General features: G+C 53.4%; 2 protein-coding genes across 2 annotated transcripts in view; one reads left to right on the forward strand and one right to left on the reverse strand.

Moving 5' to 3' along the window:
* PSMG4 (proteasome assembly chaperone 4) overlaps positions 1–14,641 on the forward strand; it is an 85,941-nt gene that overhangs the window by 32,794 nt on the left and 38,506 nt on the right. The window lies entirely within an intron of this gene.
* On the reverse strand, positions 4,441–7,487 carry LOC117313781 (tubulin beta-2B chain). Its single transcript, XM_033863772.2, has 4 exons — positions 7,323–7,487; positions 6,471–6,579; positions 6,106–6,216; positions 4,441–5,759 (listed from the first exon to the last, which is right to left on the reverse strand). The coding sequence occupies exons 1-4, from the start codon at positions 7,377–7,379 to the stop codon at positions 4,699–4,701; spliced, it is 1,338 nt and encodes a 445-aa protein (XP_033719663.1). The 5' UTR covers positions 7,380–7,487; the 3' UTR covers positions 4,441–4,698.

Consider the following 14,641-nt stretch of genomic DNA (forward strand, 5'->3'; position numbering starts at 1 on the left):
CACTCCTTAGCCCCCTCTCTGATTATGGGAGAAACTTCTGGTTACCCATCCAGTGTCCATTCTGCACTTCTTCCTCCCTAAAAGGACCTCTGAGTTGGTGGCGGGGGCAGGGGGATAATGTGTGCGCGTCCAAAAGCCTACTTCTCTCTGCACCCACGGCAAAAAAAAAACGTGGCCAGTGAAATGCAGGCAGAGGCCATGGAGGGGGCTCCTGGCACAAGTCTTTAAAGTGGCTTACTCAGCCAGAAGGTGCCTCTCTACCCCCCTCCTTCCCCCTTCTTGCCAAGAACCCAGACACCATGACCAGAGCTGCAGCAGTCATCCTGCAGCCCAAGGAGACCTCGAGGTTGAAAGCCAATGGCAGCAACGGGTAGAGCATAAAGAAGATATTGTAGAGCTAAGGGCCTGGACTGGGTGTCTCTAGACTGTTTTAAGTTAGAGGAAAAAAATAACTCTAAGCCACTGTTGCTAGGAGCTGAACGTCAGCCTCAACTGGACAGAGTGACCTGAGGACATTGCTTACTTGGAGGCTTAGTTTCCTAATTTATGAGCTGATGGAGTCACGTGCCACCTCTACAGTTCCCTCTGCTTCTAAGACTCTATACAGATGCACAAGTACGAAAACCCTAAGGCTCACCGGATCTCTATTCCACCTCGGCCTCCTGGGCAAACTTGAAGGCATCTACATCCCTAGGTGGAGTCACGAGGACTATAACTTTATACCACGTGACCCAGCAGTTCCACTCCTGGTTATAGACCCAGGAGAAATGAAAACACACATACACAAAAAAAGTGTGCATGAATGCTCGTAGCAGTATTATTCTTACTGGCTAAAGAGTGGAAGCGACCTAGATGTCCATCCGTTGATGGATGGACGCACAGAAGATGGCATATGCACACAGTGGAATATTATTCATCCGTAAAATGTCATGAAGTACTGACACCTGCGACAACAGGGATGACCCTTGAAAGCATGCTGAATTTAAAAAGCCAGACACAAAAGACCGCATGTTGTGTGAGTCCGTGTATATGAAATGTCCAGAAAAGACAAGTTTGTAGGGACAGATTCGTGGCTGCCAGGGGCTGGAGGGAGAGGGGAACAGGGAGGGGCGGCACGTGGGTGTGGGTGATGAAAACGTTCCGGAATCACACAGTGGTGAAACTTGCACAGCTCTGTGAATATACTAAAACCCACTGACTTGCACTCTTTTAAATGGTGAACTTTGTGTCATGACTGTGCAGCATCTTGAGTGAAATAGACTGCACCAAGCTAAGCTGCTCTGCATACGTGGCGACACGCACGCCTTAAGAAAAGCACGAAGGGTCAGGGAGGTAGGAGAAAACGCCTCTAAGAAGCACAGGTGGCAATGAGTCTGTTTTCAAGTAAATGGCTCAACTTTGAGCCATTTAGAAAAGCGTGACCTTGCAAGAGAATTTCTCTTACACACTGGAAATAAATCAACATTATTACAGTTGTCAAGTAGTGTTGTGTAGTACGCAAGTTACAACTAAAATGGGGTAAAAGGCGGTGTAAATGGTGTAAAAGGCGGTACTCCAAGGAATATTCATGAATTCCCACTCATTTTCACAATAAGTACCGCCCGATGGAGTATTCTTCTTGCCACCGTAATTGCAGTAGGACATACGTGTGGTGTTTTAGAATCAGGAGATCCAGCGTTGCCTGACACTGACCCCGTCAGAGACAAAACACTCGACCCTGTGCCCAGCCCATGGGGGAAGGTTGAGTGTGGACCCAGGGACACCTTTGGGTTTTTCCTTGAAGCCGGGACACTTCTCTTTCCCTCCTTCATGATCCTCGTGTGGCCTTGTCAACAACAGGACCTGGGAGGTGCGGCTCTAGAGAAAAGAACAGAGGCCAAGATCTGATTTGTACAGAAAGTTCTGTGAAATGAGACAAAGTTCTCTGAGCCTCCGTCTCCTTACTTACAAGATAAGGAAGTGCAACTAGATGACCTCTTCAGGTTACTTTGAGCTCAAATTTCTATTAATCTAGCACAGGTAGTGATGAAATGGGAGCTCAGCTTAGGGCTGAGGCAGAGGTGCAGGCGAATCTGGAGCACGTTGGGGTTCCCGTTCCTTCTCAGACGCTTGGGGTGACTCCAGCTCACCCTCCCGAACCCCAGCCTCAGAATCCTGCATCACATCCCAGTGGGTCTCGTAATTCGGGTACCATGCCTGACCGGAAGTGAATGTCCCCCTGGTGCACCTCAGGGAGGGCTGGAAGAATTACTTTGTAGAAATGGTGTCGAAAACACACACCGTCACCATCACCCCCACTACCAAATCCCATCACACAATGCTAACATGACAAACGAAAGTAACAGTTTCAAAAAGTATCTCGTAATTCAGCTGCTATTCTGTGCATTTCCCTACTTTTGCAGTGTTTTCCTATGTGTGCATTTCAAGTCCCTTTATACAAATGGGCTTCTAAAGCTTCGCCCTGTAGCGTCTGCTTGGCGGGTCGGTCTGGCACCCCTGTTCCGCTCATGCAGAAGCGAGCCCTGGCAGTGTGCGTGTGTGGGTGTGCCGACGGGCTGGCAGGCTGGCCTGCTGGGTGCCTCCTGTCAGCTCTTTTCTCACAAGGTGGAAAGAGAAGCAGGACACTTACAGGATGCCAAGAGGCACCTGGCAGGATTCCCTCTCGTCTCCGAAGTTACCCATCATGTGTCTGACAGGTTGTGGGAAGGCATGGCCAAGGGGGATCCAGGGGGCGCTGGCAGCTGCCCCGAGTGATCAGAGCTCTTCAAACCAATGTTCCGCTTCAGCGAGGTTGTTGGAAGCTTTACACTAGCTCAGCAGGAAATGCACCTGCCTGTTCATTGTTAAGTGTAGAAAATTAAAGCAGAATCCCCTGTTCCTGACCCGTTTGACCCTCCGCATCACTGGCTCTAGTTTTATGATGTATAATATTCAGAAGGCAAAGCGCTCCTCATTCCCACTTGGGGGGCATTTGGTAGAATGAGCTTATTTTCACACTATTTAGAATGGCGCCGCTCACACTTCTTCTTTGAAACTGCTTTCATACTTCAGCCTCTTCCTCGTTTTTCTTCTTTAAAAAAAAAAACACACTTAAGTGGGAATAGAACCAAGTAGAATGAAATGAACACAGGGTCAGATTTAAAGGAATATTTTCTCTAATTTTGAATTTGTCTAAAAATTAGAGAAAAATCATAAACCTACAGTTTCCTTGGTGTTTTTTTCTTCCTAGAGGGGTACGTAAATATGTTTTGCACATTTGCTTATTACTTACACTTCACTTCTCTTCCCAAAATGAGAAACTGACTGGCCCGGATTAAGGCAGAACACTGGCACATTTTGACAAAGTATAACTGATCCCACAGAAGCATATAATCTTTACTAAAAGTCACTTGTTAAAATCCCACAGCTTCTTTGGTGATTGAGTTCAAGTCTAGAGGCAGGCTTGGGGTCAAATCCCAAATTTCAAAGCTGCATGGTAGGAACACAATAAACTGAAAATTATAGTGGCTTACCTATTAAAAGTAAAACTCTCCAATAATCCAGAATTTATAATTTCATATGAATCCAAAGGTAGTTAATGTGCAAATAGTTTGTCATGTAGTATAAACAAAATTGCTGGGAGAAAGCTTGCTTGAGAATTTTAGTCTATTAGCAATTTATAAATCTGTTGGGATTTCTAAGTACAGGGGATTTCATTAACTTAAAATGTCACAGTATCATATACCCTTTGACAGAATATTCCACTCAGAGAACTTCACACAATGATATATGCACAGACTTATCCACTGTGGCGCTATAAGATAAAAGCATAAGCAACCTACATGTCCATTGGTCGGGAACGGGTTAAAAAAAACATGGCGCAGCGACATAATGGGAACTATTTATCCATTGAAAGGAGGCGGCCGCTCTGTATTTTAAAGATACACTGTTTAGTGAAAAAAGGCAGCAGAACAGTATTGGTATCATAACCTGTGAAGAAAGAAAAAGGGAATAATCTCAGTAGGTTTCAAGACTCATGGAAAATTTCTGCAAGGACGCAAGAAAGATAACAATATAAGAATGCCTGCCCTCCGGGAAAGAAAATGCGTCGAGACACAGGAGGAAGAGCGGCTTTCTTTCCACTCTCTGTGCTGTGCGCATGTAGTAACCATTTGTAGAGGAAATAAAGGTATAGTAGGGTTTCTCCATGAGAATAGTCAGTGTGCTCTCAAGCAGGCATCTCTCAACTCTAACATATTTACTTGAAGGCATCTTAAAATTCGGATTGCTCTCCCGTCTTAAATTGGCTGTGACTGTGGTTGGTTCAGTTTTACCACATTGAACAGTAAATTCATGTGAGATTTTCCCCATCCCTTCGCTTTTCTGAAAGAACGATTCAATATAATGTGTTCTGAAAGTGACACTTAAATTGATAATAAAGAGACAGAAAAGAGGACACCATTAGGACACAAACGTTTATGTGATTTTAGCCATTACAACAGTAGTTCAGAAAGATCTCAGATGTTACATGGGTGTCATCAATATTACAAAGAGGAAAAAAAAAAAGGGACGGGCAACAGTGAAGAGCACCTGTGAACCAGCGCCCGGCCGCGGTGACCCCAGCCCATGCTTCTCTCCTTCCGCAGGCCCCCCTCCCCCTCGCTCTCCTCCCGGCCTCCAGCCACGGGGCCTCCGGCCACGTCCAGCCGCACGCGGGGCTCAGGCCTCGTCCTCGCCCTCCTCCTCCTCAAACTCCCCCTGCTCGTCGGCCGTGGCGTCCTGGTACTGCTGGTACTCGGACACCAGGTCGTTCATGTTGCTCTCGGCCTCGGTGAACTCCATCTCGTCCATGCCCTCGCCCGTGTACCAGTGCAGGAAGGCCTTGCGGCGGAACATGGCCGTGAACTGCTCCGAGATGCGCTTGAACAGCTCCTGGATGGCCGTGCTGTTGCCGATGAAGGTGGCCGACATCTTGAGCCCGCGGGGCGGGATGTCGCACACGGCCGTCTTCACGTTGTTGGGGATCCACTCGACGAAGTAGCTGCTGTTCTTGTTCTGCACGTTGAGCATCTGCTCGTCCACCTCCTTCATGGACATGCGGCCCCGGAAGATGGCGGCCACGGTCAGGTAGCGGCCGTGGCGCGGGTCGCAGGCGGCCATCATGTTCTTGGAGTCGAACATCTGCTGCGTGAGCTCGGGCACCGTCAGCGCGCGGTACTGCTGGCTGCCCCGGCTGGTCAGCGGCGCGAAGCCGGGCATGAAGAAGTGCAGGCGCGGGAAGGGCACCATGTTCACGGCCAGCTTGCGCAGGTCGGCGTTGAGCTGGCCCGGGAAGCGCAGGCACGTGGTGACCCCGCTCATGGTGGCCGACACCAGGTGGTTGAGGTCCCCGTAGGTGGGCGTGGTCAGCTTCAGGGTGCGGAAGCAGATGTCGTACAGCGCCTCGTTGTCGATGCAGTAGGTCTCGTCCGTGTTCTCCACCAGCTGGTGCACGGACAGCGTGGCGTTGTAGGGCTCCACCACCGTGTCCGACACCTTGGGCGAGGGCATCACGCTGAAGGTGTTCATGATGCGGTCGGGGTACTCCTCGCGGATCTTGCTGATGAGGAGGGTGCCCATCCCGGACCCGGTGCCACCCCCCAGCGAGTGGGTCAGCTGGAAGCCCTGCAGACAGTCACAGCTTTCTGACTCCTTCCGGACCACGTCCAGGACCGAGTCCACCAGCTCCGCGCCCTCCGTGTAGTGGCCCTTGGCCCAGTTGTTGCCGGCACCGCTCTGGCCTGCCGGAGGGAAAGAGTCTTCGTAAGTCCCTGATGACTGCTTTCGATTCCTTTCTCCCTAAACCCTTTAATAGAGCTCAGGGAGTCAGTGCTCCGAGCAGATTATTTCAGGTTGTCGTTAAAATGGCCAGACATTAAAATATTTGGTCGTGGACATGATTATAAATAAGGAGGGTTAGGGACCTGGCTATTAGAGGTTGAACGGCATTTTGTTTTAGGGTATACTGAGACAAAATCAACACACAACTCTACACTGTATACAACTCTACGGCGGTCACACCGCTCCACCCTGAGCTGTCCAGCGTAAAATGTGCTTCCCAGGCCGTCAGCCATGGCGGCCACTCACCAAACACGAAGTTGTCGGGCCTGAAGATCTGGCCGAAGGGTCCAGACCTGACCGAGTCCATGGTGCCCGGCTCCAGATCCACCAGGATGGCCCGAGGCACGTATTTGTTACCTGCGGGGACAGAGCAGGACTCAGACCTGCAGGCAGAGAGCTCGGGAGAGGAGTGCCTGGAACCAGCTTCCTTTTTGCAGGCGCTGATTGTCTCCCCCAAACAAAGGACATAGGACGACAGGATTCTCAAAGGGGCGCCCGCTGGAAAACCTCAGGGAAAGATGGGAATCCTAAATCCGCCAGTCCACCCTCCCCTGGGGCCACACCCCTGGGGTCAGTCCCCGGGGGAGAGGGGAAGGGGTAAAGGCCATCACCAGTGGCTTCATTGTAGTACACGTTGATTCTCTCCAGCTGCAGGTCACTGTCTCCATGGTAACTGCCGGTGGGGTCGATCCCATGCTCATCGCTGATGACCTCCCAAAACTGAGACACAAAAAGCTTGCATTTAGCCACGCCCCACCCTTCAGAGAGGCCGCGACTCACAGTGAAAATCCCCATCTCAGTTCCGATAACCCAACCTCTAGGAGCTTTAAGGCAGCGGGACCTGCACAGGCGCAGGGCTTGCATTTTGCAAGGCCACGGAACTGAAACTGGGCGTTTCCCGGGCGAACAGCTGCTCGCGGCAGGAGGCGGGGGTCTGGCGGGGAGGGGCGGACGCGCAGGGACCCCAGCGGCGCCTAGGGGGCGGGCAGGGGAACAGGGACCGGAGGGGGCTGAAGGAGGGGGGTTTTAGGTTCAAAGCACATCCCGAGACCTCAGGAAGATCGCTCTCCGCCCCTCCCCCCGCAGCTCGACTCGGGTTCGAGCGCGTCAAATCGATTCTCCTGGCGTCGGGGCCCCGCCCGCAAAGCCGCGCACACAGCCCGGCGGACACACCCCCGCGCTCTCCAGGCCCGCGTGCCGGGCTAGGAGAAGAGCCGGGAGGAAAGGGAGGCCGTGGGACCGGGATTCCAAACGAGTTACAGCAGAAAGTTGAGAGGTTCCTCCCCATGCCCCCCGAAAGTCGCCTCGGGCCCACGTCCCGCTCTGCGGCCCAAAGCAGCCGGGAAGGTCTGCGCTTGGCGAGCCGCGGGGCTGCTCAGGACCACGCTAGCGCCCGCAACCCCGAAGGGCGCTAGGCCGGCGTCCCCGGCCCCACCCCGGCCCCTCCCGGGCGCCGCGCCCACCTTGGCGCCGATCTGGTTGCCGCACTGGCCCGCCTGGATGTGCACAATCTCACGCATGGTGCCGGCTCGCTGCTTCTGGCCCCGGTCGGCGTCTGGTCAGTCTGTCCGTCCGCCTACACACCCACTGCGGGGTCACCGGGAACGCGCTCGGGAACCAGCCGGCTGAGAGCGTCCGCCCAGCGGGCTCGGCCTTTTATGCGAGGAGGGTGGGGCCGCCCGCGCAGGCCGCGCCCCCAGCCCGAGCTCCCCAGTCCCCTTCGGGCTAGCGCTCTCTAGGCCCCGCTGACGTAATGCTCCGGGCCCCAGGGACCGTCCAAGGGGCTGGACCACGGGCCCGCGGCCAATCAGCACAGGCTTGCGGAACGGGCGAGGCATGGGGGCTGTGGGGGTAGGATGGGGGCGTGCGCATTGTCTAGGATGGGGGGAGGATGTGGAAAAGCTGGGCCCTGCGACTGCGGGGTGGGTGGCGGAACCGAGGGCGGAGGGCGGCGACGCGAGGGTGACCAGGGTGGCAGGCCGGGTGTCTGGGGGGAGAGCTGGCACTGAACGGGTGGGAGCCAGGGGACTGGAGCCCGTGGAGAGGGTGTCAGGTGCGCCGGAAAGGAGAGCGCTGTGCTCCGGGTGCTGGCAGGTGTCAGGGGTGGCGGGGTGGCGCAGGTTTCGCTACCAGCGAGGATTGCGGCCCTCCTCCGCCCAGGGCCGGAGACCCCTAAGCCACCCTCCCTGGTGAGACCACCGCCCCTTTCCCCAGCCCTTAGAGGCCAACGGCTGTCCTGCGGCCGAACCTCGGTCGCACAGAGTCTTGGGAGAGGACAGGCTGCCCCAGGAGAAAGTCCTGTGTGATCAGTTTGTTGGGGTCTGAAGGCGGTGACCTTGGACACCTAAGGCCCAAGAGCCCCAGGGTGCCCTCCGCCCCGCCCCCCCCCCCCCAGCATCCGCGCGTCCTCTCTTTTGTCTCCTGCCAAGGGCCCCTTCTCTGTGGCGGCAGCATCCATGGCTGGGGCGACCTCCGCGCCTCCTCCGCCCTGCGCGACCCTCTCCAAGAGTCCACAGCTCCCCGGCTGGTACCCAGGACCCCTCCACCCCGCGGGTCGGCTTTTGTTCCTTGGGAGTGGATGGGGTGGGTGTGGCCGGCCGCGCGGGGTGGACTGTCCAGCGGTCGGAAGAGGGTGGGGTTCGGGGGCGGGGCTGCGGCAGAACAAAGAGCTGGAAAATGCGTGGGCTACCCTCCCAGAGCTGAGCATTTAAAAAGCACTGGGTTCAGTCCATCTATTGTCCAGAAAGGGGTTGGGTTCCAAGGGAGGTCATCGCCCGCCCCACCGCCAACATTCTCGTCATCCATCAGGCGCCGGACCCCGAGGCGGCCCCGTGGTCCCCAACCTTCTTGCCGCTGCCGCGGGTGAGGGACACGCCTGAAAACTGCAGCACCGCGAGGTAGAGGTCACCCAAGACCCCGAAGCGCTTCCCGCGCGCGTGCGCAGAGGCTCAGCCCAGACACTCCTTCAAACCCACAATTTCTAGAGTCCAAGAAGGAGCTGATCTCTTTGTTAGTTTTCGTGTGTGTGTGTGTGTGTGTGTGTGTGTGTGTGTGTGTGTGTGTGTGTGTGTGTGTGAGAGAGAGAGAGAGAGAGAGAGAGAGAGAGAGAGAGAGAGAGAGAGGGAGGGAGGAGAGCGCGCGCTGGAACCTGGCTCCCGCAATTCTGTGGGTGAAGCTTCCCCTCTTCCACCCTGACCCTTGACGGGTCTTCTGCGAGGTGACGTGACCCCTTTTCATCCTCAGGCGAGAGGGCCCGAATGAGCCGGGTTCCCGTGGCGGAGCGCAGCCCGCAGCTGTTGAGTGAGACCCTCCCAGAAGTGTCAGCAAGCTGTCATCGCCTCCCTTCCCGCTGGGGGTGGAAGGGGGGCTTTCAGCCCAATTCCTGCGCACAAAGAGAGACAGAGAGAACAAAAGCCCAGCCGCCCCCAAACACCCCTTGTGCCCGACTGCAGCTCGGGGCAGAGGTCCCCAGATGCGGCGGCCGGAACCAGGGTTGGGAGGGGTCGGGCGGGGGGCAGAGGGGCGGAAGGTCGGCCCACATGCCCGCTTGCGGGGCTCCAGCGCCTGACCCTGAGTTACTAACCCAGCTCCCACAGATGCAGAAGCGTCCAGGGCGAGTGATGCCCGGGGTCACACAGCAAGTTAAAGACAGGACTCAGGCCGGAATCCCGCTTCCCGGCTCCCAGCCCTGGGCAAGGGGACCGCGTCCAGGCAGAAAGGGCTGTGCCTGGTGTCAGCACCCGGACCTGGGGGTGGCGGCTCGGGTGGGACCGAGCCGCGCGGGAAGGACCCAAGCGACGGCCGCACACACGCTGCTGGTGTGGACGCGCGCCGAGCGGCTAGAGCCCCGCGCGGGCGCCGAGCGCAGCGCTCCCGGGGATGAACTCCTCGCCCGACACCTTGAGCCCCACCAGCTCCCGCACCTAACGGTTTATTTCTCAGCTCCCGTTTCACCGCCAGATTTCCGCGGAGGGCCCGGCGTGGAAACGCGTGTTCAAGATTACGTGGATAAAAGGACCCTTTCCTCCAGGGTTTCTTTTTTGGGAAGGGGCTTCGGATAAGGCGAGGGTGGAACTCATCCTTCCGAAAGCCTGGATGCCCTTGAGGACTCAGTACTTTGGGCTCAAGGCCTGCCTTCATTTCATACCATTTGCCGGTACTGTCCCGCATCCCCGCCTCTACCGAGCGGGCATTCTCGTTAACTGTTCCACGGCCCCTCCCCAACTTGGAAATATGATACTGCGCATTTTAATTTTCACAAGGAGCTGGTTTTGTGTCGGAAGGATGTGTTGATGACAGCCAAGTCTTTCCCTGAAGTTTTCAGTTTATCTGCCAACCCAACCAATTGAAGTCTGATAGAAAGGGGACATTACATAGCTGATTTGGTAGTAAATTTTTAAAGCGTCGTTTTCTTAAAGCAAGATATATGTTTTTACACACACTGAGATTGCAAGACTCGTAGCCTTCGGATTTTCCCACTGCCTGCTTGCATTCACCACTTAATACACAGCTCACAGGCCCGGTAGCCTGCCAGCCGACCCTGCCGCCGAGATGCACGCGGTTTCCTAGGCAACCGACACTTAGCCAATGAATGAAGAGGAATCGAAAGAAAGAGACTGCAAATCCATCATTATTTCCTTTTTTACCCGTCCCAGTGCTCTCCAGCTAGAAATATTGGAAAGCTACCAACCCTAATATTTATGCAAAGGAGTCAAATGCCCGGAGAACTGGGCCTAGGAAGGGGTCCAGCCCTGTCTTGTGACTGCGGGGAGGGGGTAGTGGAAAGGGTTCACGGGACTCGCCGAGACGTGTGCTTTCTCAGCTTTGTCACTCCCCCTGTTGATGTCCCACTGTCCCCGTTTCCTCCCAGGCCTTCCCTCCCCCCGTGAGAAGCCAGCAGCTCCCGGCAGAGCTGCCCCGGGGGCTCTTTAATCAAAGGGCTGCCTGGGTGGGAGCCTCAAGCCCTCGTCCTTCCGCAGTCGTGGGGCTCTGTGGGGACCCAGGTAACAAAAGACGAAGATGAGCAGAGAAAATTCCGAGGCCGTGAATGCAGGGTGTGCGGCGACGTTCACTTTTGTTCCGCCGCGAGGCTGGCTGTTTTCCCACGGCCGGTGACGGAATCTGGGTTAAAATGGCCTCAGTCCAGACTGAGAGCGCTGAGCTTTCACCGAAGAGCTTTACCGTCTTTGTCCTGCAGATCGGCGGAGGGAGCCGGACCCGGCTTTCCCGGGCACAGCTTCCCTTTTATAAGCGGCCCCCCCCCGTCCCCTACGCCGTCAGGGGTTTGTAAGGTTCTTGGGCTGGGGGAGGGCAGGCCAGAGGATGCGGGCTCTGTGAATCCTGGGTGGACGGGCATCTCGTGACACAGAGTCAGACTGGGCGGAAAATAGAAGCAGAGTAGAAACCACCCTTGAACGGGACCGTTATAGCGTACTGAGATTGACACGTGCAGCCCGTGACATCAACAAACGTAGAAATAAAGTCCTTATGAAATGAACGCTACACACAGAAGGTAGGAGGGGAGCCATTTTAAGTTTCAGCACAGATCGCTGTAGTAGTGATGTGACTGCGGGGCTGCCACCCCCCGACCCCCCAGTAGAAACCAGTCCCCCAGCCACTGGTGCTCATGGAGATCCAGGCAGCTCACCATCTGCCCCAGACCTTCACTTGCCACTTAATGGAATTAAAACGTGTATTCAGACAGATAGATGCACACAAATACGTAGAGTAACGCCCTTGGCCTCTTGGGTTTAGACGTCTGGCCACCATTAACGATGTCTTCACTGCAGAAACAGGTCACCTTCTGAGCAGGAACTCTTGGCTTGACGTGTTCAGCCTCCTTTTTAGTGGCCACCACATATTCATGGTACATTTTCAAGAAAATAATGCATTAGGAGTACCTCTGGGAGGACTCTCTACCTCTTTCAAAATAACCACTAGAGAGGAAACGTATCAAAAGATTTGGTTTCTCACATATCTCCGGAAGAACTGAAAGCAGAATTTCGAAGAGATATTTGTACACCCCTGTCCACAGCAGCGTTATTCACAATAGCCCACGGTGGAAGTAACCCTAAGTGTTCAGCAATAGATGAATGTACAAAAAACCAAATGTGGTCTACACACACATGGAATACTCTTCAGCCTTAAAAAGGAAGGAAATTCTGACACCTGGTACGACATGGATGAACCCTGAAGATATTATGCTCAGTGAAATAAGCTAGTTATGAAAAGACAAATACTGTATAATTTCATGTATACAAGGTACCTAGAGTAGTCAGAGTCATAGAGACAGAGAGTAGGAGGGTGGGTGCCAGTGGGGAGGCGAATGGGGAGTAAGTGTTTAATGGGGACAGAGTTTCAGTTTTGCAAGACGAAAAGTGTTCCGGAGAGGATGGTGGGGATGATTGCACGACAATGCGAACGGACTTCATGCCACTAAACTGTGTGTGTGTAAAAATGGTCGAGATGGCAAATTTTGCGTTTATGTGCGTTTTACCACAATTAAAAATAAAGAATTAGTTCCTCACTAACTATGAAATACCTAGTGGCACCTTTTTTGTCTTGATGCTAATATGGTGCCCCAAGTTTCTCAGTGATTGATAGATACATAGATAGATACATAGATGATAGATACATAGACACTAGGTAGATATTTTAAAAACCAGGATCAATTTCATCATTCATTCCTCCTCCTTTTGCCCCGAAAGTGGTGTCAGAGGCATCTCAGTACTGTTGACTCCGGGCTCTCCTTGTTCATTCGTCTCCATGGACTCCCCGTGGTCCACAGTCTTAGCGCAGAGTTCAGGCTGCTCCAGCCCGGGTGATCTGCCATCCCAGGGTCACCTGCACCCTCTGCCTCTACAGTACATCCCAGGAGACTTGGACCTGCCCGCCCATCTCCTTTCAGGATGTGTTCTCCCCGCCTCTGAGTCTCTGCTCATGCTGTGCCATCGACCTGGAGTAACCCTCTCCTCTCTTCATCCGGTGACATTTCAATTGTTCTTCATGCTGCAGCTCAACTATCTGTGATTCGTCCCCCTGTTGCCAGGAACGACGAACTGATGATGCTCTGCTCCACCAGAGGCTTCTTCACGTGGTTAATGCCAGTTTTGCATTTGTTACATTAAAGCAGTGATCACTGGGCTTTTTCATTGCACACCTCCACCCGTTAAAAAAAAGAGTTGAGAATGCATATTGCCCAATACTGTATATGTATTTATCCATAAATTGTATATATTTATTTATTGTAAACATTTATTTTATTTATTTTTGGCTGCATTGGGTCTTTGTTGCTGCACGCAGGCTCTTCTCTAGTTGCAGCCACCAGGGGCTACTCTTCATTGCGGTGATTGCCTTGGCTTCTCTTGTTGCAGAGCATGGGCTGTAGGCGTGTGGGCTCAGTACTTGTGGCATGCGGGCTCAGTACTTGTGGCACGTGGGCTCTAGGGTGCGGGCTCAGTAGTTGTGGCACGCGGGCTCAGTACTTGCGGCATGTGGGCTCTAGGGTGTGGGCTCAGTAGTTGTGGCACGTGGGCTCAGTACTTGTGGCACGCAGGCTCTAGAGTGCAGGCTCAGTAGTTGTGGCACGCAGGCTCAGTACTTGTGGCACACGGGCTCTAGAGCGCTGGCTCAGTAGTTGTGGTGCACGGGCTTAGTTGCTCCGCAGCATGTGGGATCTTCCCGGACTAGGGCTCAGACCCATGTCCCCTGCATTGGCAGGCGGATTCTTAACCACTGCGCCACCAGGGAAGTCCCCTATACTTATTTTTATAAGGCAGTATCTCAAGGTACCATATACTTAGTATGAGTTGTATCGCGAATGATATCAGAAGTTAATCAATATTTCAAATACACTTTTGTATAACTTGTCATTTTATTTTGGCGAACATCTCGCCAGACTTGAGCTCCTCATGGTTTTCTCACCTGACAGTGGGCTTGACTAAGAGCCCGTGGAAGGAGCAGAGTGTCAGCTCTGCCGTCTTATTTTTTTGTATGTTTGCATCACTAATATCATCTTCATTTTGCCATTTCTTTGTTGCAGTGTTTTAAGCCCCTCCCTTGCCCAGTTGTGAGGGTCAGGGGAACAAATTTATGGGACATAAGTATACATAGGAGTTCTCACAGTTTCTCCCCACGCTGCAAATCTGCTCCCGCCTCTCCCACCTCAAGTTCTCTGCGTGAGATTAGAGTTCGCTCCATCGAGGCCTCTGTTTCCTGCTGGTTTTTGACCTCTTGATGGCCGGAACCACATCTTATTAGCCTTTATATCTCCCCCATTGTCTGAAACTAAGTGCAGGCAAACAGTAAATATTCCTCCAATAAATGAAATACCCCGAATAGAAGGCAACCAGGGAACCCAGCTATTTCCAACCCACACAGAAGCAGGTTGGAGACAGAAAAAAGACCAAGTCATTTATAAAGGTGGAAAAAAAAATCACAGTTATCCAGACTTTTTAAAACAATATTCAATACTAGAAGATAATAGAACAATTCCTATAAAATTTTCAAGGAAAGTGTGCCCAAATATTTGTATATCCAGTTACATTGCCTTTTAATTTTTTTAATTAATTAATTTATTTTCGGCTGTGTTGGGTCTTTGTTGCTGCGCGCAGGCTTTCTCTAGTTGTGGCAAGTGGGGGCTACTCTTTGCTGCAGTGCGCAGGCCTCTCACTGCGGTGGCTTCGCCTGTTGTGGAGCACGGGCTCTAGGTGCGCGGGCTTCAGTAGTTGTGCCTCGCGGGCTCTAGAGCGCAGGCTCAATAGCTGTGGCGCACAGGCCCAGC

This window comes from Tursiops truncatus, chromosome 10 (genome assembly GCF_011762595.2).
Source record: "Tursiops truncatus isolate mTurTru1 chromosome 10, mTurTru1.mat.Y, whole genome shotgun sequence".
NCBI lineage: Eukaryota > Metazoa > Chordata > Mammalia > Artiodactyla > Delphinidae > Tursiops > Tursiops truncatus.

What these genes read in the sequence shown, in the direction of transcription:
- LOC117313781 (XM_033863772.2), bottom strand. Translation starts at nt 7,379, where the DNA reads ATGCGTGAGATTGTGCACATCCAGGCGGGCCAGTGCGGCAACCAGATC. An exon ending in GCAACCAGATCGGCGCCAAG is followed by an intron (nt 6,580 to 7,322) that starts GTGGGCGCGGCG and finishes TTTGTGTCTCAG; the next exon opens with TTTTGGGAGGTCATCAGCGA. An exon ending in GTACTACAATGAAGCCACTG is followed by an intron (nt 6,217 to 6,470) that starts GTGATGGCCTTT and finishes CTGTCCCCGCAG; the next exon opens with GTAACAAATACGTGCCTCGG.